At 38.8% G+C, this 23,598-nt stretch overlaps 1 protein-coding gene across 1 annotated transcript in view; it reads right to left on the reverse strand.

The window, feature by feature from the left end:
• Positions 1-23,598, reverse strand: part of LOC126360153 (sodium channel protein Nach-like) — a 195,020-nt gene that overhangs the window by 64,950 nt on the left and 106,472 nt on the right. Inside the window, exons 6-7 of the mRNA XM_050007691.1 lie at positions 19,681-19,876; positions 1,382-1,583 (exon numbers count right to left, since the gene is read on the reverse strand). Of these exons, the coding sequence (XP_049863648.1) occupies positions 1,382-1,583; positions 19,681-19,876 (398 nt within the window). The remainder of the gene's footprint in view (positions 1-1,381; positions 1,584-19,680; positions 19,877-23,598) is intronic.

The raw sequence follows: 23,598 nt of genomic DNA on the forward strand, positions 1-23,598 counted from the left end.
CATTTCACAAGTATACCATGAATACCAGGAATCTGGCAAAACATCCAATCTTCGACATTGCTGCGGTTGGAAAAATATCATGTAAGAACGAGACCAATGACAACTGAAGAGAATCATTCAACATGACAGAAGTGCAACTCTTCTGCAAATTGTTGCAGATTTCAATGCTGGGCCATAAACAAGTGTCAGCTTGTGAACCATTCAATGAAACATCATTGATATGAGCTTTTAGAGCCAGAGGCCCAGTCATGTATCGTTGACGAATGTACGACACAAAGTTTTACACCTCACCTGGGCCCATCAACACCAACATTGGACTGTTGATGACTGGAAACTTGTTGCCTGGTCAGGCAATTCTCATTTCAAATTGTATCAATCGGATGGATGTGTCCAGGTATGGAGACAACCTCATGAATCCATGGAGCCTGCATGTCAGCAGGGGACTGTTTAAGCTGGTGGAGGCTCTGTAATGGTGTGGGGTGTTTTTAGTTGGAGTTATATGGGACCCCTAGTACATCTAAATATGAATCTGACAGGTGACATGTACATAAGCACCGTGTCTGATCACCTGCATCCATTCATGTGCATTGTGGATTCCAAGGGGCTTGGACAATTTCAGCAGGGCAATGCAACACCATACAAGTCCAGAATTGCTACAGAGTAGCTCCAAGATTGCTCTTCTGAGTTTAAACCATTCTGATGGCCACCAAACTCCACAGACATGAACATTATTGAGCATACCTGTGATGCGTTACAATGTGCTGTTTTGAAGAGATCTCCATCCACTAGTACTCTTATGAATTTATGGACAGCCCTTCAGGATTCATGGTGTTAATTCCCTCCAGCACTACTTCAGACATTAGTCAAGTCCATGCACGTCATGTTGTAGAACTTCTGAATGCTCACAGGGGCCCTACACGATATTAGGCAGGGGTGCCAGTTTCTTTGGCTTTTCAGAGTGTGTTCACTTGATATCAGCTGACCATTTCAGAAAAGTAATCCTTGTATCATTTGATGTTGAATGAAGCTTATTATTATTACCACTGTATTTCTCACAGTGCAATCAGCTTTCTGCAACTATTAACTTTATCATAAAAATACAATTCATATTTTTGGACACATAATGTAAGCCCTAGCAAGTGAAGTTGCAATGACTTTTAGTCTCCCTCTATGAACTACTCAAGAAAGTTCTTCAGTGAATGGATGAAAAATTAAAAAAAAAAAAAAAAAAAAAAAAAAAAAAAAAAAAAAAAAAAAAAAAAAAACATCTCCTTGACAGAAAATTTCTCAAAATTGGCTTTGCTTTATCCAACTATGTTTTATAAAAATGTTTTATCCAACCATGTTTTATTAAAATAAAAATGCGGAGACTTTGACATACCTGTTGAAGGATAGAAATATGGTGTACAGTTACATATTTTTCTAAGATGTTCCATTCTACAATAAACTACACAGTTTCCATAGGAGTATCTAGCTCTTCCTAAATTTCTGTTTTCTCCACTTTCATCTTCAAACAGACACTGGCGCTGGTCTATATTCAGTGTTCTTACAGCTGGAGTGCTGTATGTTGATTCTGCTGTTATCTAAAATGTAAAAAAGTTTAAGGACAGCGTTTTTGAACAACTGAGACAGAAAGTTGCTTGTGTCATTGCTGATTTTAGTTGTATAGATGTTATGCCATAGTTTAAGGCATGTTGTTGTACTTATATTTTGTCTCTTAGTGGTGAAGATATTGGAGTCTATAAAGACACCATTCATTGTTTTTCGTACCCAAACAAGGATGTTTGAGCTCAAAATAGAGCTTGTGTGAGTCCAGAATCAACTAGTGAAGTCTTTATAGCATCTGAGGATGTCTTCATCATTAGGAGACAAAATGTTCGACATAGAAACATGTCTTAGACGATGGCATAATGCCTATAAAAGTAAATTCACCAAGACTGTAAGTGCTGCCCATGAAAACCTACACTGTAAATGTTGTTTTTGTCAGTACTTTGAATTGTATTAATTTAATTTATTTATTGGTTTAGCGCCCATATTATCACATTCATGATATTGGACTTGTCAGTACAGAACAGTATAAAATATTACATCCTTACATCATGTACAAAATCCTGTAATTGGTATTATTTTGCTTACTTACATACAGATAGAAGAAAAGCTTTTGAAACCCCTTGGTTGATTTTATTAAAACTATTAAATATCAGTACTTTAGTTAACTAGGCATAGTAACACACAGCACAAAAGCTAGATGCATAATTTGTTTAGTTGAAAACACAAATTTTGGAGAGACCAGCAGAAACTCCAAGTACTTTGAGTTTTTGGATGCACACACAGCTTGTTCTCAAGCAGAGGGGAGAATGAAGAAGGAGAAATGTTTGAATGCTTTAAAAAATAATGAAAATGAGGTTTCATTTACAGAAAGGGAAATAAAATGCTGCTACAAGTACAAAGTAATTCTTAAAGCAGAACATAGATAATCTGATGTCCTCACCATCTAATGCACAGCTGCCAAAGAGGTGAAGGTTATGGAAACAGAGTACATGAACTAATTAGCAAAGGAAAAAATTAGTGTACCAAATGCTTTGCAAATAGATAAGGAAAGGACAGAGGGGAAGACCGGCAGAGTCTCACAGGCTGACTGAGTCTGGGTGAAAATGAAAGGGGAATGAGTGGAACATTTTAAGAATAAATAAAGAAGGCTCAGTGGAATTGTAAAATACCAAATCCCATTTATTCTGCTGAAACAAAGTTGTTCAATTTCAGTACATGTACAGTCTTTTCATATATGCCAGCATTATTATCATAAGTTTCTACATTTAGCTTTCCAAGTAGATTGTTCAATGTAAGAGTCTACTTTAATACTCTCACGGACAACTGTGCTCTCAATTAAATAAATGTTATCAACAAGTGAGCTGGATCAGATACCAGAAAGGTGAGGCAAGAAAAAAGTTACGTGATAGATACAATTATGGCATTGTAATGTGATCTGTTTGTAATGAAAATCAGATAGCTGTATACCACACAAGGCTGTATGAGAATCAGAGCCCATTACAAATGGAGAATTATCGAACACATTTTATCAAAAACTCTCTTCTAAAAATTAACATTGATTGTGTAAACAGAGGTCTTGTAAAATTTAGCTTACTCTGTTCGTCCATGAGAGGCATGATCAGACAGTAATGTCCAGGTTGTTGTTACGTTCTTTGACTTTTGGAAGGCAGTCAATACAGTTCTCCACTTTCGTCTAGTGAAAAAAATATGTTACTGCTGAGTAATGAGCTATAATTGTGACTGGATTCCGTGCTTTATTGCAGATAGAACTTCAAAATGATACGAAATTGACAGCTGTTGAAGTGCCCCAAGTTGACATTCACAACTGTTTGCTTTCAAAAAGTGCTTTCTCAAAAGAATTGAAAACAGTCAAATTGAAGCATAAAAAAAAAAAAAGGGGGGGGGGGATGGAAACAAAAGGTCCTTATCATACCTACCTTTATTTTTAAAAAATAATGAAGAAACTCTCTTATAAGGGTTTAAGAAATTCATATTTGATAAGGACTGACTGCTACTCACCATATAGAGTAGGCATTGAGCAGCACTCTGGTGTGGCTGGTGGGGATAATAAGGAGGCATGGTTGGGGAGGGGCAGGGATGGCAGGTTAGCAGTGGAGGAAGGTGTAGTGCTGCTTGTGGCAGTGTGCAGGAATGTTGCAACCAAGGAGTGTTTAGGCATTTGAGGACCAGCTCAAAATCTTATGTACAAAATGGAGAACAAATAGTTGTACTTGCATTCCAATAAGGGAATAACATAAAATCCTATTACTCAGGAAAACTTTGTTTTATTATGGTGCATCACAAGGCTCCATGATGGGACCAGTTTTGTTTCTGCTTGCTGTAAATGTCATGGAACCATAGAGCCCATCAAAATAATCAAAGATATTTTAGCAATGAAAACAGATGTTCATGCCTCCCTATGTCAAAAATGTTATTGCAGTATGGCTGATTATCAATCAGTTTAAAAACATAAATCTGTATATTGTTATTGTAGTAATATAATGATAGTGGGAAATTTGCACAGATTTTTTTAAAGTATAAAACTTTAGTTGAATTTTTTGGACCCTGTGTAAATGTAGCTAACTGAACAGTTGTGTGGCTGCTATAGTTTGCTATGATGAAAATGATATAATATGTAACTCCTTTTAGTAATATTTTGTAAAGACTGTTATATTCAAGTACATATGATTACCTTTGTTTGTTTAGTGTTTGTATGGTATGGCACAAAATGTGATCAGTGTAATATCTCAATGTACTTACTATACAAGAATTATTAAAGAGGACCAATGAGAAATACAAAAGAACACAATTTTGAGAGTACCCCAAGGGAGTTTAACAGGGGAATTACTGTTCCTGGCATATATAAGCAATCTGACAAAATCTGAAGCTGTATGAGACTGTTTCTAGATAAGATAGTTGTCTATAAGAAGGTTTCAGTCGCAAAATACTGCAAATAATTGTCAGAATACGTTGCAGTCAGTCAACAATTGGTGAAGGAAATGGAAGTTGACACTGAATGTAAATAAATGCAACATATTGTGCATAAATAGACAATGAGCTCCATTACAGTTTAATACCACTGCTGACAAAAATTGCTAGAAACAGAACAACATACCTGTAATAACCATCTGGAGTGACCTAAAGTGGAATGGCCACAAGGAAATAACAGTAAGGTAAAACACATCTGAGGCTGAGATTAAATTTAAGGCCCATAAATAAGAAAACTAGCTCACCTATGATACAAGTGGCTTATGGAGGACTCTTTTTGTTGGTTCTTATGTACTGCTTACTTGCATGGGAACCTCACCAGGTTGGGTGAATAGAAGATACAGTGAAGGCACATCCAACAACAACAAATTACATCATGTGATCATTTAGTAATTGCAGAAGTGTTACAGAGATGCTCAACAATCTCCAGAGGCAGATCCCATAGGATTTTTCCATCATGGAAAAATTTACCATTGAAATTCTGAGAGTGTACATTCTAAGAATACTCAAGAAGCATATTACTTTTTCTCAAACATATATTGCAAAATGATGATGACAAGAAAATCAGAGAAATTAGAGTTCAGTTGCAGTTATGCTGACAGTCATTCTTCACAAGCAAGATCCACAAATGGAACATGCTAAGGGGAATATGATAGTGGTACCAGAAGTACCTTCGGCCTCACACCCCTAGGTGACTTGTGGAGTACAGATGTAAATGGAGAAAGTTAAATGATCATCTTATCTTCGAGTATGAAGTGCATGATTCACAATTCAGTCACACAAATTGCTCATTGGATGTTCAATGGTGGTAGTTTTGAGTAAAATATACTCTTGCCATCAAAATCTAGGAGGAAAGAAGAGGAAGGTGGTGATGAAGAGGGAGACAGGAAGAGGAGAGAGTAAAGGAGAGGGATGGAAAGCGAGAGAGAGAGAGAGAGAGAGAGAGAGAGACAGACAGACAGAAAGAGAGAGAGAGCCCACAAGGGGGGTTGGGAGGAGGACGAGTGGTGGTGGGACAAGGCAGTATATGATCTGGATAGGGAATGAGTGGTGTGAACAAACGAGAGAAAAGAAAAGGTGGAGTGAGATAGTAGGAAACAAGTTGGCAGAAGTTTAGGCCTGTAGGATTGCATACATGGAGAGTATGCCGGAGGGATGATTCCCAACTGCACCGCTCAGAGAAACTTCAGCTGCAAGGGAGCATGTAGTGAAGCAAATGTTGATGTCATTTGCATTTTTGTGTGCAGCATGTTCAGCAACTCGGTGGTCAAGTTTATGACATTCTAGGCTTACCATACATCCAGTATTAGATCAGACAGTCTTGTTTTTTTACTGCTGTCTGTGGCCTTAAAAATGGTTAGGGTTTGAGAATTTCTGGACTGAAGTGGACCTTTTTTTAATTTTTTATTTTTTTTAAACTTTAAACCTATATGTTAGAGTTCACTTTTTTTAGACATTCTTTTGTGGCTGTACCCCTCTAAGTTGGCCTCGAAACCACTGACATCATGGGGAGGTTCAGAACAGATTTTCACTTCATCATTTGACAGCACAGCACGGGCTGTGGATTTATTTTGTTTTTGTGTGTGAAGGAAATCATTAACACATTTTTGCTCATTTTATCTCTATTGGTTTCTTGTCTTATCACTTAGCAATAGTAAAATGAAAGAGTGTGTTTAATGTTAACCTGCAATAGGAGTACAAAATGTTGAAACTGAGTAATGATAGTAACAATAAAAATGTTTACTGCACACTATGTATTGGAGAATTTCCTGTTACCCATAAAGGAAAGGTTGATGTTAAAGACCACACAAAACCAGAAAAACATAGAAATGGTATTAATGCTACTGCTTTAGTTAAATATAAGAGCTATTTTAAAGCAAAAAATGGAAATAACAGTGATCTGGATTGTACTTCTAAAGACTCTACATTTACAAACCGTACTACTACACATGAGCTCAATTTCAGATTATAATGCACATCTAAACTGGTTAAAAAGTTATGAGACCCAAAATTTTCATCCACTAGAACCAAAATCAGGATGACACTGGGTGAAAAAACTAAGGTAATTATTGTTAAAACTAGTGAAAAATACAAATGAATACATAAAGTTTAATGTTACATTGAACTTTAGGACTTTTAAGTTGTTTAAAAAATGTCTCCTGGGCTGGACCCAAAAAATATGATTATATGTCCTGGATAGTGCCCAAAAAATGTGATAAGCCTAGGTTTGTCACAGACTGGCAGTGGTTGTTTATGGTTCAAATGGCTCTGAGCACTATGGGACTCAACTGCTGTGGTCATCAGTCCCCTAGAACTTAGAACTACTTAAACCTAACTAACCTAAGGACATCACACACATCCATGCCCGACGCAGGATTCGAACCTGCGACCGTAGCAGTCGCACGGTTGTTTATGCAAGTGGGCAGTTGGTTACTTGTCATGCCCATGTAGAGCACTGTACAGCAGTTGCACCATGCTTTATATACAACATGGCTGCTTTTACACATGACCCTGCCTTTTATTGGGTAGGAGATGCCTGTAACTGAAGTGTGGTAACAGGTTGTGGGTGGTTTTATGAGTGTGTTCTTCCACCTGGGTTGACCACAAGGGAATGACTCACCTACAGGTCTGAGAGTATGATTATTGTAGGAATGGACAAGGATACTCTGCAGGTTGGGTGTGCGACTGAACATTACTTCAGGTGGTATGGGTAGGATTTCCTTCTATTCAGGGCCTGATGAAAGGTAGTCAGAGCCCTGGTGAAGAATGTGGCTGAGCTTTTCAAGGCCAGAGTGATTTTGGGAGTTTAGAGGAGTGCTGGGTAAGAGGATTACTGAGGTCAGAGGAGGAGATGGCACTAGGGATCTGTTTATGATTGAGCTGGATAGGATATTGTCTGTCAATAAAGGCTCTGGTAAGGTTATTGGTGTATTTTGACAACTCCTCCTTTTCACTACGGTGTCCATGGGTGGCAAGGTTGTATGGGGAGATTTTTTGACATGGAACTGTGGTTCAAATGGCCCTGAGCACTTTGGGACTTAACATCTGAGGTCATCAGTCCCCTAGAACTTAAAACTACTTAAACCTAACTAACCTAAGGACATCACATACATCCATCCCACAGGCAGGATTCCAACCTGCGACTGCAGTGGTCGCGTGGTTCCAGACTGAAGCGCCTAGAACCGCTTGGTCACAGCGGCTGGCTGGAACTATGGAGCAACTGTCAATTGTCAAGGTGGAGGTACTGTTTGCACTTGGTACACTTGATATGATTGGACATATTTATGATATTTATGGAGTTGCCTGAGAAGTGGAGATCAACATCTAGGAAGGGGGGTCATTGAGTTAAGAAGACTGGGTGAAACAAATTTCAGGTTATGTATTATATTAAGATTATGAAGGATGGAGTAAAGGCTGCTTCTGCCATCAGTCCAGATTATGAAAATGTCATCAATGAATCTGAACCAGAAAAGGGATCACAGGTGTTGACTGGATAGGAAAGATTTCTACAGATGGCCCATAAATAAATTGGCATAGGATGGTGCCTTGTGAGTACCCACAGCAGTATCAAGGATTTGTTTGCTGATTTTGCCTTTGAAAGTTATATAATTGTGGATCAGGATGAAGTTGATTAGAAGTGTTAGGGAATAAGTGGCAACTTAGGTATCAGGTGAAAGCTGAGGAAGGTAGCATTCCATGGCCTTGCAGCAATGAGCATGGGGGATGTGGGGTCATTGTGGATGTGACATACTTATAAAATGCTTGCCTTTCCCTTATTTTATGCATTTTCCCAAGTTGGAATTTCCATTGCTGTTATATTCCTAATATATTTGGTGCATCTGCACAGAACTATGACACTTGTGAAACTACAATAAAGAATTTGCTTCCCTATTGATCCAGTTTGAAATTACAATAACATTTATTACCCCATTTAGACACTACAATAACAAAGCTTTCAGCAGCATAATTAATTGATGAAAGATTAGTTGATGTGGTAAATACATTACACCATACTACAATATTTGTTTATTGCATTGGGTCTTCACATGCTTCCTCATGATACTAGGACTCCAAAACAACATTGGTATAAGCTTGCTTCCAGTATATATTAACTTCACACTGCATCCCTAATCATTTACTTATTCTAATTTTTCTGCTTCTTCTTACTATTAAATATTATTATCATTATTATTATTTTTATTGAAATTCTTCTCTTTTATACCATTTTGTCTTTTTCTTGAACAACTGCCCCCCCCCCCTCTCCTCTCACATCTTCAAACAAATTTATGGTCTCTTGCCCGCCTTCTTATGCACGTATTTGTTCCACTTCGTCGACTTTCTTCTTTTTCTTCTTATTCTTTAATGCATATAAACTAATGGATTTTGCAATCACATTTCTCATAGCTTTTCAGTTTCTGTGTCATGTGACTAAATATCGTATCTATCCATCATCTAATGTTTCTCAGACAAATCAATCTGTTTCTTTCAATTCTTCTTCTGCTTTCAGGTACCAGCTGCAGGAGTCAATGTATTTAATTTTCATGACAGGTCCTCCAGACACTGCCTGTTTCTTCTTAATTATTCTGGGTGGTTCTGGGTCCCTACTGACAAAATTAAGGATTTCCTCATTTGTTATTTCCATTGTCATGATGTCTTAAGTACTCTACAGTAGACACACATTCTAAAAGCTTATATTTTGTTTATGTTCTTAATGTTTAATGTCTAAACTTTTATACTGTTTAAATGGTTTCAACCGAATCTAACATTTTACAAACCGTAGTATTATGCTGTAGTCAATGGCCTTGCTCTAGTGAAAACACCAGTTCCTGTCAGCTCACTGCAGTTAAGTCCTGTTGGGCTCAGTTAGCACTTTGATGGGTGACCATCTGGTCTGCCAAATGCTATTGGCAAGTGGGTGCACTCAGCCCTTGTGAGGCAAACTAAGGAACTACTTGATTGAGAATTAGCAGCTCTGGTCTCATAAACCTACATGCGGCTGGGAGGGCAGTGCGCTGACCACATGCCCCTTAATATCTGCATCCAGTGACACCTGTGGGCAAAGGATGACATGGCAGACAGTTGGTACCATTGGGCCTTCATGACCTGTTCAGGCGGAGTTTGTTTTTAGTTTTAGTATTACACTATTGCCAATGGACTTGCTGCAGTGATAACACCAGTTCATGTCAGATCACCGAAATTAGGAGCTGCTGGGCTTGACTAGCACTTGGGTGGGTGACCATCTGGGTCTGCTGAGCACTGTTGGCAAGCAAAGTGCACTCATCCCTTTTGAGGTGAACTGAGGGGCTACTTGATTGAGATGTAGAAGCTCTGGTCGCAAAAACTGACAATGGCTGGAAGAGCAGTGTGCTGACCACATGTCCCTCCATATAGCCACCAGTACCATTGGGCCTTCGAAGGCCAATTTGGATGGAGTCTGAGTTTGAGTATTATGCTATCATTTACTCCATAAATAAAAGATAATTTCAGTTTGAAACCAAACAAAACACTTTATTTTCACACTGAATGAATGTAACACAGAACATTTACAATCCAGCACTCAACATGAATTATTACATATTGAAAAGGCAAAAAGTGTCTATAGTATCAATACCAAATACAATTTGTTACTAGAAGCCTGGATTATATGTGATAACTTCTAACATATTTTGTCCAGATCAATTTATAATTGTGTAAGAACTTTTTAGTATAAAATTTAGAAACACCTGTTGAGTTTGTTCAATGTAATATTTTAGATCTTTGTCAAATGCCCACTAGTTTGCACAATAATTTTTATTACGACTTCTTTCTATACATACTCAGCTTTTCTTTCACTTATGCAACGAACTTACAATACTTTGCGTTATCTCTTACAATTTTCAACCAACTTCATTGCAACAGGAGGTCATTAGCCTCTCAGGAATTGAAGTCTTATAGTCCACCAATATAATCCTCTCTTTCTTGACTTATGGTTACCAATAACAAAACCTTTCTGCATTATTTTCTCCATCTATCAATACTATATTGATTGTTAATTCTGTTGCTTTTGATGCGCAACAAGGAGAAACATTCCAAACACGTTGGAACATTTATTCTGACATCACTGTCAATTCTATCATAAAATATATTACTCTGGTAATCTCAAATTTTTATCTTTGCTGTATGTTTCTCAACCAATCTGTTTTGCAAAGTAACTTTTCGCAAATTATTGCTGTTGAATATCAGCCGTAGGTCAACTACATTATGCCTGCAGTACAATTTCTTAGCCCTGTCTGTTTGCCTAGTTTTGGACCACAGGCATCTCTCAACCGAAGACTATTTACAAATATCACAAGGGCATCATGCACTGTGGACATATCATTTACAACAACTCTGTTGATACCCCGACTATTACAGTTGCCACCAGGGGTACAAGCTATGCTTCCGAGCAGTGCAAATGTCAGAAAACTGGTGGCACTGTTATTAAGGGAAGTTTCATTCACCTATCACTTAGTTGCACACATACTTCCAACTGCTGGATATTAAGGCAAAGCACAAACTGCAGCAGGCAGCATTCAGCTACTTACTCAGCTCCTGGCCAGACGTCAGCTACAGTTTTTAGCCCATCAATCAGAACTTGCCAACACCAGCCAGGATGCTCTGTTGTACACTACACCATCTCTGTACTGCTCCATGGTATGCCACACAGTGTGGCCCCACGGTCATCATGCCAACAGCCATTCATGATGAGACTTCCCATGGAACTGATATTAAGCAAGTGGACTTAGTTTTTGTTACTCTCAAGTGAACATGAATGAAATTTCAGTTGTTATTTGAAATCAGCTTTGTTGTGAACTTGTGCCATGAATGAAGTGTTCTCAATTGCAACCTGGGCATCATCATTCACTAAAGTGCACATCACACATAATGGGTCTTAAGAGGGGTGATGAGGATAGAAACATGTTTTCTGTTACACTCTCATCTAATAACAGGAAACATTGGTTTACTGCTCACATTGGTTACTATTTTTTTATGTGAATGATGACTTCACCTGTGCGTACATTTTTTTCATTTTTGTGGACAACATATAGATGTGCATAACTGTGTGGTTGTTTGCTATTCCCATTGTGTTCTGGAGGGCACTGCTTGTGGCAAAACAGTGTCAGACATGATGGGTCATTGCTGGTGTAACTGTTTGTGGCAAAATGAGCTCAACAGAGACAGTTCATCACAGGTAGCTGGTACCACTTGCCAATGTGACAGGGCTGATACAGCAATAGACTTAGCACCAGCTCTTCTTCAGGCTCCAGGCTTGTGCTGGGTCCAGTTCCTGGTCCTGTCCATCAGCCACTTCCCACTCTGCTCTGGTCATGCCTGATGCTTCTGCAGCCATGGCTGGCCCTACTCTCAAAAGTGGCCCTGCCTGGTTTCAAGCTGGTGATGAGGCTACTGTCTGTACATACTACAACTCACCTCATCCAGTGCTCACGTACCACCCACTTTCAGCTGGGCTTGATGCTGATCTGCACACAACAGCCACAGTCAACCCCTCCCATGTGGTTGCCATCACCTGGAAAGCTGTTGGTGACAAGGATAAGTTCTCATGTTCCAGCTCTTGGGATCATCTGGCATTGTTATCCTGCCTGGCCACAATGCCTTCTCCCTTCAGCCACACCCAATGATACCCAGCCATTTCATGCCTTCACCACAAAGATGCAGTCATGGCTGGTCTTGCTCATGGGAGCTAACACAGACCAGGACACATCATCTGGCACCTCCAACATCCCCTTGTTCTTGCTGTACCTGACCTCAACTGCCAACCAGTCTCTGCCTCCTCCAGCTGTGAGTCCAACACTACTTCCATCCTCCTGTGCTTTTTCCACAAGGATGCAACCATGGCTCACCTCCCTCAAGAGGGTGGCACGCCACAGGTTTTGCACTTGGGTGCCACTTGTATTCTCTCCCGTCACACCTAATACTGTGTCCACAATGCCGCATCCATGGTGGGCCCTCTCCACCCAACACTGTGGCTCCACCGCCACCCAGCTGCAGCTCTTTCCAGGTAGCATCAGATGCTGCTTATTTTCTACACCTTCATCTTGGTGCAGCCACGGCGAGCCTCCTTTTCCAGGATAATGCAACACCTTCAAAACTACCCTGCATGCAGTCCAAGTCCTAGTGCCATCTCTTAGCTCCATTTCAGTCAAATACGATGTTGTCCTCTCATGGTTGACCCCAACACTGCCTGCCAATACTAACCACTGTGCCAATACTAACTGCTGCTTTCAGCCGATGCAGCTGTTGCTGACCTATTTCTCTTGAGGACAGCACATCACTACATGTCTCTGTTTCTGGGTAACACACATCGTTTTCTGTGGTGTAGAGTCTTTCTATGTTCCTGCACACACTGTGACTATGCCCTTCCCACTGACCTCTGTCTCCCTCTGTCCAGTTGTTATCGAGCTCCAGATGGCTCTCCCCTCTACCCTCGGCCATTCCCTTAATCTGCATTCTTCATGTGCCTCTGCTTCCATCATGGTGACAACTTCCCCACTCTCACTTGACCTCTCTCCAGCCACCTACTTCCAAAATAAATAAAGGAAATATTAATGACATATAGTAATGTGTTGCAAAAAAATGTGAACACCAGGTCAGTAACAGTGCATAGAAAGGCTCTTCTTTCTAAATTTCCTTTGGAAATACTCAGGTAAAAATGATATAAAAACCATGTGTATGGCACTGTGGAATTATACAACTGACATTAAATAAGTTTCTTGTTAAGCTCCAGAGAGTGTACCATCATGTATGTTAAGAGCCGTCCAAGAATATGTGGAATAAAATAGTATTTCTTGGCTCATCTTGGAATATTCATTTCCAGACTATGAACAGTCTTTCTGTGATGTAGAGCCTGCGGCATCTGTCAAATAAGATCTCTTATCAGAATATATGGTCTACACTTTCATGCAGTTTAAGGATGCAGCTTTTCTCTGAATATTCTTTATTTCTTCTGGTAACCAAGCTTGTAAAGTTTGCAAGAATGATAAACTCCATCAAACATTTAGCTGAGTGAAGGTTTTATAAGTGGTCTCCATATTGCCTGTAATACACTTCATTAGGATGCTGAAAAATGAGATCAGGTGGATGACTGGAGTCTTACAAAAATACCTAGAAAATTTCAGGAAGCAGTTTTCATTTCAACATCCAAGAACACACTTTTTGTTTTCCTACATACCATTCCCATGTGAATATAATATTATATTAGTTGTTGTGTAAAAAAGGCACATGAGCAGTTATTTACCTAAATGCCACTAGCAACTGAAATAAGGAAACATCTAAATATAATGTACAAAGTTTTTCTCTTTCACATAGTTTACATCTGTTTGCATAGTATGGGTGATTGCTCATTAATATGGGGTATACAACAGAAAGGCAAAACAGTGTGTTCGAAAAAGAACTCCCTAGTTTTAAGTACAAATTCAATGGTGAAATTAATGAAAAATGACATCAATGAGTAAATACCATGAAAGAGAATTCCTTCGAGTTTTGTTTAATGTTAATAGACGTCAACATGGGATCCATTTGTTGCCATGCACACATTAAGACAATATTCTAGTTCTCGCCATGTATTCACCAACATTTCAGGTGTAACTGTCTGAACTGTCATGACAATTCTTTCCCATAAATGATTGATGTCTCTGGCCTTTTCACTACACACAACATTTCTCACATGCCCCCTAAAGAACACACTTGGACTGAACTGAGGGAACAGAGGAAGAAACAGCACTGGTGCTGTCTCAAGGTCAAGCAGACCTGCAGGCTAGCAAAACTGCATGGGAGCAAAACTTGGAGAGTTGATGAATCAAACACCATAATCTAGAATAGTGTGTGTCACTTTGTACACATTCTAGGACAAATTAAAACTAGGGAGTTCTTTTTCAAACACCCTGTATTTCCAGCAATGCTAGTCTTGCAAATTTGGCATGAGAGCTTCTGTGAAGTTTGGAAGGTAGGAGATGAAGTATTGGTGGAAGTAGAGCTGTGAGGGCAGGTTGAGTTGTGCTTGGGTAGTTCAGTTGGAAGTGCACTTGCTAGCTAAAAGGCAAAGGTCCTGAGTTTGAAACTTGGTCCAGCACACAGTGTTAATCTGCAAGGAAGTTTCATATAAGTGCACACACACACACACACACACACACACACACACACACACACACACACACACACACTGCTGCAGAGTGTCTGTATCCTTATAACAATATTTATACATAGAATAAGCTCCAAAATGGAAAGTATGAAATGTCTAAATGATTTCAGTCAGGCAAAGAAGGAAGAGATAATTTAACATGGATGTAATTTCTGCCTCATTATCCAGTTTAAGAACAAAGTATTTCACTAACTGTGTAATGGCTGAGCAGAATATAGCTGCATCTGAAGCAACAGATTTCCTAATGTTGTTAAAGTGTTACAATGCAGAAAGTGGTAAAAGTGATATGTAATAAGTAAAAGCATGCAGTACATTAACAGTAGCCAGTAAGCATAGGTAAAAATCCTGTAGACCATGGCTGAAGTAAAATGAATAGTTACAACAAAAGCTGTAGCAAATGAATGGAATACATTTTAAGTATATGAGTGCAAGAAGATCTGCATATTAGTAGTGAGATTTAATGAAGGACAACAAAAACTGATGTACTGAATAAGGTGTAGAATGAGGAAAATATGTTAGAGAAGAGAAAAAGTGCTAGATTTATTTCTTATTCATCTGTGGGTTTACTCACATAACATTCAGCTGTGAATATTTATACATGGAAAGTTTGTTCAGCTAATATTTATGTTCTGAATGAATGTTTGATAATTTTATCATTTTGCAATACTTGAAAGCTTAATTACAATGAAAACAGTGCACATTTAAAATTATTTTAAAATGCATTGAAAGGAATACTATCAATGAAGTTATACACACTTAAGAGCAGCTGAAATAAAATTGTCCATCTTGTACAGTGCAGCATCTCCCTTCCAACTCATGACAAAGAAGACATACTTTGTGTGGACTCTAGGAGACAAAGAAACCACTGAGAAGACAATCTGATACATGACTTCTTAATTGCCGACCACTATTCACAGAAACTGGTCAGAGCTCTGGATACAAGGTGGGAATCTCTATTTCAGGTGTTCAATAAATGCTCGGTATGATTGAGATGAAGTGACCTGAGACCATATGAGCATCCTTATACCCATGGAGTGTTTCTCAGATCATTTTTATGTGATAACAATTCAGTAGTGATAGGATGTGCCTGTATGTGAATAAACAATGCTGATGATCAGACAGCAAGTCTAGTATCATGTGTCAGTGAGAAATACGGTAGACACATAAGAGGCACTATTAAATACATGTAAACACCCCTCACAAAAGTACAATGACAGTTCCTACTTGAATAGCACTTTGCCAGGAAGCTATGCTATGCCACATTTGGCTTTAAATGCAATTAAATTCTGAACTACCATTGCAATATCTTGAAGACTATTGCAACTCATCATTCCAATGGCTTTTCTTCATGCCTTAGGAGCATGTGTCCTGTGAGTTGCATTGAGCAGTAGTGCACATATTGTGTGGAAGCTTCTTCACCTCACAGCAAGAATGGGGCTCTGGTTGGAAATATCAATTATTGTTGCCTGTCCATGAACTAGCAAACAATTTGCTCTGCTATGGCCTGGATATCTAGTGATACAATCTGCAACAGTCAGTGGTAACCACAGATATCAAGATTTTACTGTCCTCAGTAGTGGATTATCCTAAATGAAGATATTAACAATACACTCCTGCATGGTGGGATCTCACAGGTCCAAAGTCTCTATAACCTTAGGGAGGAGTATTGCATACATTAAATACCCACAAAAATGTGCTAATATTATGTTTCTTGTCCAGCCTACAGTCCACCATCAGTACAATGGCCAGAATGAGATCTGAAAACTTCCAGTCACAGGACATGCTGAACTGTTCAAGCAGTTGTGCAGAACATATCTCTATTGCATTTGTTCATGACTGTAAAAAAGTTTGAATCTGTTTGCAAATGGAAACACAAATTGTAAACATATGATAGATAATATTATTTTAAGGAGGTGATGATTTATAGTTTTCAAATATTTCTCAAAAACCATGATTTGACATAATACAGATGTCACATGCAGCTATCATGCCAAGCCATGAAAAAGAGGTAATATTAATGGCATCAAAATTAAAAAAAAAATTGTTTATTCCGTTGAAAAAATGCCAGAAAGACAGTGAGGTGGAAAAAAAAAAATGTTATCTTGCTGACTTGCAGAGAAGTTTCCATAACATGAGCCTAAGCTTTTCTTTGAACATGCCACTGTCTTAACTTTGATTAGCAGTGGCTATAAATTTCTCCTCATATAAACCATCCATGCAAAAAGTTCTTAGACTGATTTTATTCCTGGCATTTAAGCAGCATCAGCACAGTAACTAGAGTGGAATCTGGAACTAACAACTGTAACCATGAGATGTGAATTAGTCCAGTCAGCTGTGAGGAGTCAGTGTTAAGTAGTAGATGTGCAACTTAGCGTGTCAGTGTCTTTGTATCACAAATCATAATGGAAAAACATGGTTCTATGAACAATCTGCGCATTCTACTCATGTGTGGAAAGACTATGAAGAAAACCTGAAGCATCAAAACCACTATGTTAACTTTTCTGTGTTTTTATAAAGACAGTCATCAAACGTTTTGGAACATCACTCCAGATGGGAACAACAGAAATATATCCTCCATCAGGGCTTTGATTTCCTATCATGCCAGGAAATAAGGAATATCCTATCCAAAATCCTTCCCACCCGTTCTAAAGTGGTATTCCATTGCCCACCCAACCTACAAAACATCCTGGTCCATCCCTACACCACTCCCATTGCCTTCCCATTACAATAGGGGCTGTATGGCTGTGGAAGACACAGATACGAGAACTTACCAATTCATCCACCCATCTCATCCTCTTCCAGTGCTTTTGCAAGCTTATACAGGGTGTTTCAAAAATGACCGGTATATTTGAAACAGCAATACAAACTAAACGAGCAGCGATAGAAATACACCGTTTGTTGCAATATGCTTGGGACAACAGTACATTTTCAGGCAGACAAACTTTCGAAATTACAGTAATTACAATTGTCAACAACAGATGGCGCTGCGGTCTGGGAAACTCTATAGTACGATATTTTCCACATATCCACCATGCGTAGCAATAATATGGCGTAGTCTCTGAATGAAATTACCCGAAACCTTTGACAACGTGTCTGGCGGAATGGCTTCACATGCAGATGAGATGTACTGCTTCAGCTGTTCAATTGTTTCTGGATTCTGGTGGTACACCTGGTCTTTCAAGTGTCCCCACAGAAAGAAGTCACAGGGGTTATGTCTGGCGAATAGGGAGGCCAATCCACGCCACCTCCTGTATGTTTCGGATAGCCCAAAGCAATCACACGATCATCGAAATATTCATTCAGGAAATTAAAGACATCGGCCATGCGATGTGGCCGGGCACCATCTTGCATAAACCACGAAGTGTTCACAGTGTCGTCTAAGGCCGTTTGTACCACCACAAATTCATGAAGAATGTCCAGATAGCATGATGCAGTAATCGTTTCGGATCTGAAAAATGGGCCAATGATTCCTTTGGAGGAAATGGCGGCCCAGACCAGTACTTTTTGAGGATGCAGGGATGATGGGACTGCAACATGGGGCTTTTCGGTTCCCCATATGCACCAGTTCTGTTTATTGACGAAGCCGTCCAGGTAAAAATAAGCTTCGTCAATAAACCAAATGCTACCCACATGCATATCACCGTCATCAATCCTGTGCACTATATCGTTAGCGAATGTCTCTCATGCAGCAATGGTAGCGGCGCTGAGGGGTTGCCGCGTTTGAATTTTGTATGGATAGAGTTGTAAACTCTGGCGCATGAGACGATACGTGTACGTTGGCGTCATTTGGACTGCAGCTGCAACACGGCGAACGGAAACCCGAGGCCGCTGTTGGATCACCTGCTGCACTAGCTGCGCATTGCCCTCTGTGGTTGCCGTACGTGGTCGCCCTACCTTTCCAGCACGTTCATCCGTCATGTTCCCAGTCCGTTGAAATTTTTCAAACAGATCCTTTATTGTATCGCTTTTCGGTCCTTTGGTTACATTAAACCTCCATTGAAAACTTCGTCTTGTTGCAACAACATTGTGTTCTAGGCGGTGGAATTCCAACACCAGAAAAATCCTCTGTTCTAAGGAATAAACCATGTTGTCCACAGCACACTTGCACGTTGTGAACAGCACACGCTTACACCAGAAAGACGACGTACAGAATGGCGCACCCACAGACTGCATTGTCTTCTATATCTTTCACATCACTTGCAGTGCCATCTGTTGTTGAAAATTGTAACTACTGTAATTTCGAAAGTTTGTCCACCTGAAAATGTACTGTTGTCCCAAGCATATTGCAACAAACGGTGTATTTCTATCGCTGCTCGTTTAGTTTTTATTGCCATTTCAAATATACTGGTCATTTTTGAAACACCCTGTACTATCCCATTAGTGAGAGTGCCATCTGTAAAAGCAGCCATGTGATATGCCAGCTCTGCTGCCATCACTGCACAGTATTTTATGCGGCCATGAGAACCAAGCAACTGTCCACCACAGTGAATGGCTACCATCAAACTCTGGCCAAGAACAAAGTTGACCACCCGGTGGCATGACATGATGTTGAGCCTAACATATTTGAGTTCAATACCTGCTTCACACCCTATGCCATTTGGATCCCTCTCTCCAGCACAAGCTTTTCCGAACAATGTAGATGGGAGCTATCCTTGCTACACATCTGTCACTCCCATAATCCTCCCGATCTCAATCTCCAATGGCATAATGTAGGTGCACAGGTGTTCAGTGGCACAGTTGTTTGTGGCAGGGTGGGGGCGAGGGGGGGGGGGGGGGTTGGGGGTGGAGGGTTGCATGCCTCTCGACAACTCAAACCTGTTACTATTCAGTGACTGGTCTCTTTAGCCCTGGATCATGAAGATAATATTACATTGATTATAATCTACATGAATACCTGTTTACTAACAATCACTTAAAATTATACTATTTTCCTACCTGCAATGAAGATAAATGGGACTTTTTACCTGGAGAAAAGCTTCTTTTTGAGGTGCTATTATGAGTCCTCGGGCTGATATATCTGGATAATCCTGAGGGGAATGTACCAATACTTGCACTCCATAAAAAGAAAAGAGAGCTGCATAATAGTCCTCAAGTCGTGGATCCATCAACATTGTTAACCCTGTGAGATATCCAGCTCCATTCACACGAAGGTACGAATTTCTGAAATGGAGGTATACAAAAACATATTGCTTTTTTGTAGTTTCATTCACTTGTTTGTTTCTGTTATAAAACTATTATTTAGTCTGTGCTTACTCATCTGAAATGTGAACTATAGTGAATACTAAATGAAATGTCGTTAAAAACATCAATATTTACTTTATCATAGAATTTATTTGTGAACTGTAAAGGGCAGAAACAGTATCATGGTCCTTAGATAACTCTCAGGAAGATAGTAAGAAACAAAGAAAGGCAATAAACTTGAACAGTGAATAGAAAAATGTAATACAGCAAATCTAAAAGGATTCCTGAAAATAAAATATAATAAGACTAAAATAATGTACAGAACACCTTTTACATGTTAACTATGAAGTCATAAACCTGATGAAGAGTTTTTGTATTTATACCAGTAGAAGTCATTTTCTGGATAAACAACTATGAAGTAAACAGAAGTGTAAAAATGATCAGGAGTGCTTCTGGTAAACTAATTAGGGTAAGAAGGTGTTTGGAAAGATGGAGAGTCACTCAATAAACAGTGGATAAATGGGTGTCAGGAATTAAGAAGAGTGACAGCAAACAGACAAATTGATTATGGAACAGACTGCAGAAAAGATTTAATTATTGTGAAAAAGGGGAAGGACTGAGCTGCAGATACTAGACATAACGTTTGACCCATGATGTAATAATGTTGTGATGGAGGTTGTGGTGACATACAGATCTGTAGCTCAGCCCAAGGTTTAGATTACATTAGAAGGTGACAGTATGGTTGAGAATTGGTAAAGTCAATGGATGTGCATATGAAGCCTTTATGAAATAGTAGCTGTGTCCTGCTTGTCTATACTGTAACCTGAAGTCATAGTTATCTTGGAAGATAATGGTTTGGGTGTGAGCAGGCAAAGTAAAAAATGTGATGTCATGAGAGCAACTATAATTTTTTACTGTATATATTTTATGTATACTGGACTTTTATGAACGGCTATGTCAGCCCCACAAAATCATAGGGTAAAGGAGATAGATGGTATCGGTAGGTTCATTTTATCTTTAAAAGGAAATGAACGGAAGTGGAACAAGTATCCAAGTAAATGTGTAGTGGATGAATCCAGAAACTCACAAATAGAGTCGTATGAGCCCTAATTTCTTGTATCTTATCTTTGTAGTTCTTAAGTGTGATGTATGTTGGTGGCAGTAGGAGCATTCAGCAGTCAGGTTCAAATGCTAGTTGTCTAAATTCTCTCAATAGTGTTTCTTGAAAAGAATGTCACCATCTCACTTGAGTTGTTTGAAGGTACCAATAACAAATCTAGCAGCCTACCTCTGAATTGCTTCAATGTCTTTGTTCAATCTGACCTGGTACAGATCCCAAACACTCGAGCAGTATTCAAGAATAGGTCACATCAGCATCCTATATGCGGTCTCCTTTACAGGTAAACCACTCTTCCCTAAAATTCTCCCAATACACCAAAGTCAATCATTTTCCTTCCACAACACAGTTCTCAGATGCTCATTCCACCTCATATTGCTTTGCAACATTACATTCAGATATTTAAATGACTTTACTGTGTCAAGCAGGCCTCTAGTAACACTGTATCTGACATTACAGGTTTGTTGTTCCTACTCACCCACATTAACTTATGTTTTTCCACATTTAGGGCTCACTGCCATTCATCACACCAACTGTAAATTTTGTCTGAGTTGTCTTGTATCTTCTTACAGTCACTTAACTTCAACACCTTACTGTACACCATGGCAACATCAACAAACAACTGCAGATTGCTGTCCACCCTGCCTGCCAAATCATTTATGTATATAGAGAACAACAGTAGTCCTTCCTTATGTCCTTGTTCTTTGCTAGATTTCTAAAGATATGGAAGGCTGAGGCAACAACCTTCTGGGGAGTAGGTATATGACATCAGAACAAATGTGTGGGAAACATCATTGTTTGCAGAAGGTTGTAATGCATGGAAAAGTCTAGAGGAGACTCCTGTCAGCAAGTGAATGCTAAACGACTGATGATTATGATGTTATTTTCTGTCCAGAACTTTTTGTTTACTATGTTAACTTCATAGCTTTTTTTAATTTCAATGTGAGGATTCACATGGCATTTGGCTACACTGCCTTCTGTAGTTTATAACAATGAAATCTGAGAAAAGTTGAAAAATGTCCTCTACCAGAATGTCACATGACAGTTAGTAAGAAACTGAAAATCCTTGCAAGATTCAAACAAGCCTCAAATTCATTTATATTAACTGTAAAAAAGAAAAAATAGAAATCCTGCACCAATATGTCACATGAGGATTAGTAAGCATACATGCACTAGGCTTACATACCTGAAGAATTAAATTCTAAATAGCATTAAATGACATAAATCTCCATGACAGGTTGATCTGAGGTATAAAGGTCACACAATCTGCATCAAATGTGTTCTTGATGAATTTGAACTAGGAACAATACTTTTTATTTATTATGTTATGTTATGTTATTTATTTATTTACTATCCATCTTTAAGCATTAGAAATGCTATCAATGTCATATTTTGTATAAATACAAACTTACATATACCATTACATAAATAAGATATGTGGTGAAAAAAATACAAAGTTGTCCATCTCACAGCATATGAAGTATTTAATGGATTTCCATTCGTAAGTTTAATTGAAATGAAACTATATTAGCATTTATGGTCACATATAGGGCAAATTTTATAAAACATTTTTTCTCTAAGACATTTCTGTGTGGTGTTTTCAAACACGCTCAGTGACATTGTATGCCTGTACTGCCAACAAGTGAAATAGTTTTTGCCTCATGTATTTGTAACTATTTTTAGTTTTCTTAAGTCAGTCTGCTGTTCTAGGCATGTGATTATATCAGTATAAAGGAAGATGTAACGGTTGGTATTTTTACTGTTTTGAAATTTGGTGTACAAGAATGATCATGTCTAACTCCACAGATGCACTTGTCTTCTTTGACAGTTTTTTATGTTACAGGGGAACTCCCCCATAACAAAATGGCCTATGGAAAAAGGCACAGTATCCACTGAATAATAACTTATCACTATCACAAGACTTAAGTTTACCTAACAAATACCTAAGATGTGCTGACTTAATACAGATGTAAGTGTTGCAACTCTTCTTCTTTAATTTCAAGTCAAGCTGCATCCCAAGAAGTTTACCTGAAGCACAGTTTTTGCTGTCACATTTAATGCATAAGATAAAGAAAATATTTACAGTTTGTTCATGATTAATACACAATTCATTTATTTTGGGAGCACTTACTGGCTGCTCTGAGATGATCCCTATTTTTATGCTGTAATACTCCTGAATTTTTCCTATTTGAGACAAAAGTGGTATCATACATGTAGAGTCTGGATTTACACAACATAATGCTGGGCCAGTCTTTTACATATATAATGAAGAGTAAAGATCTGAACACAAAACCCTGTTGTACACATAACATCCAAGGTATTTGACCTCATATTGTTCAACTGCACAATTATTTTTCTGTAAATCAGGTAGGCTCTGATCAGAGATAGTTCTGAGCGTTTAAAGCCATAGGAGCAGAGTTTTTCTAGCAGAAACCTATGGCTCACAGACTCAAATGCCTTGCTGAAATCCAAAAGGTTAACATTAACAGACAATCTTGATTCAAATGATCATAGTACAAATGAAACAATGCTTTCTGCTGCTTTTGCTGTTGACAATTTGGAACAGATGTTGACCATTTTGGAG

The sequence above is a fragment of the Schistocerca gregaria genome, chromosome 1 (assembly GCF_023897955.1).
Source record: "Schistocerca gregaria isolate iqSchGreg1 chromosome 1, iqSchGreg1.2, whole genome shotgun sequence".
Taxonomy (NCBI): Eukaryota; Metazoa; Arthropoda; class Insecta; order Orthoptera; family Acrididae; genus Schistocerca; species Schistocerca gregaria.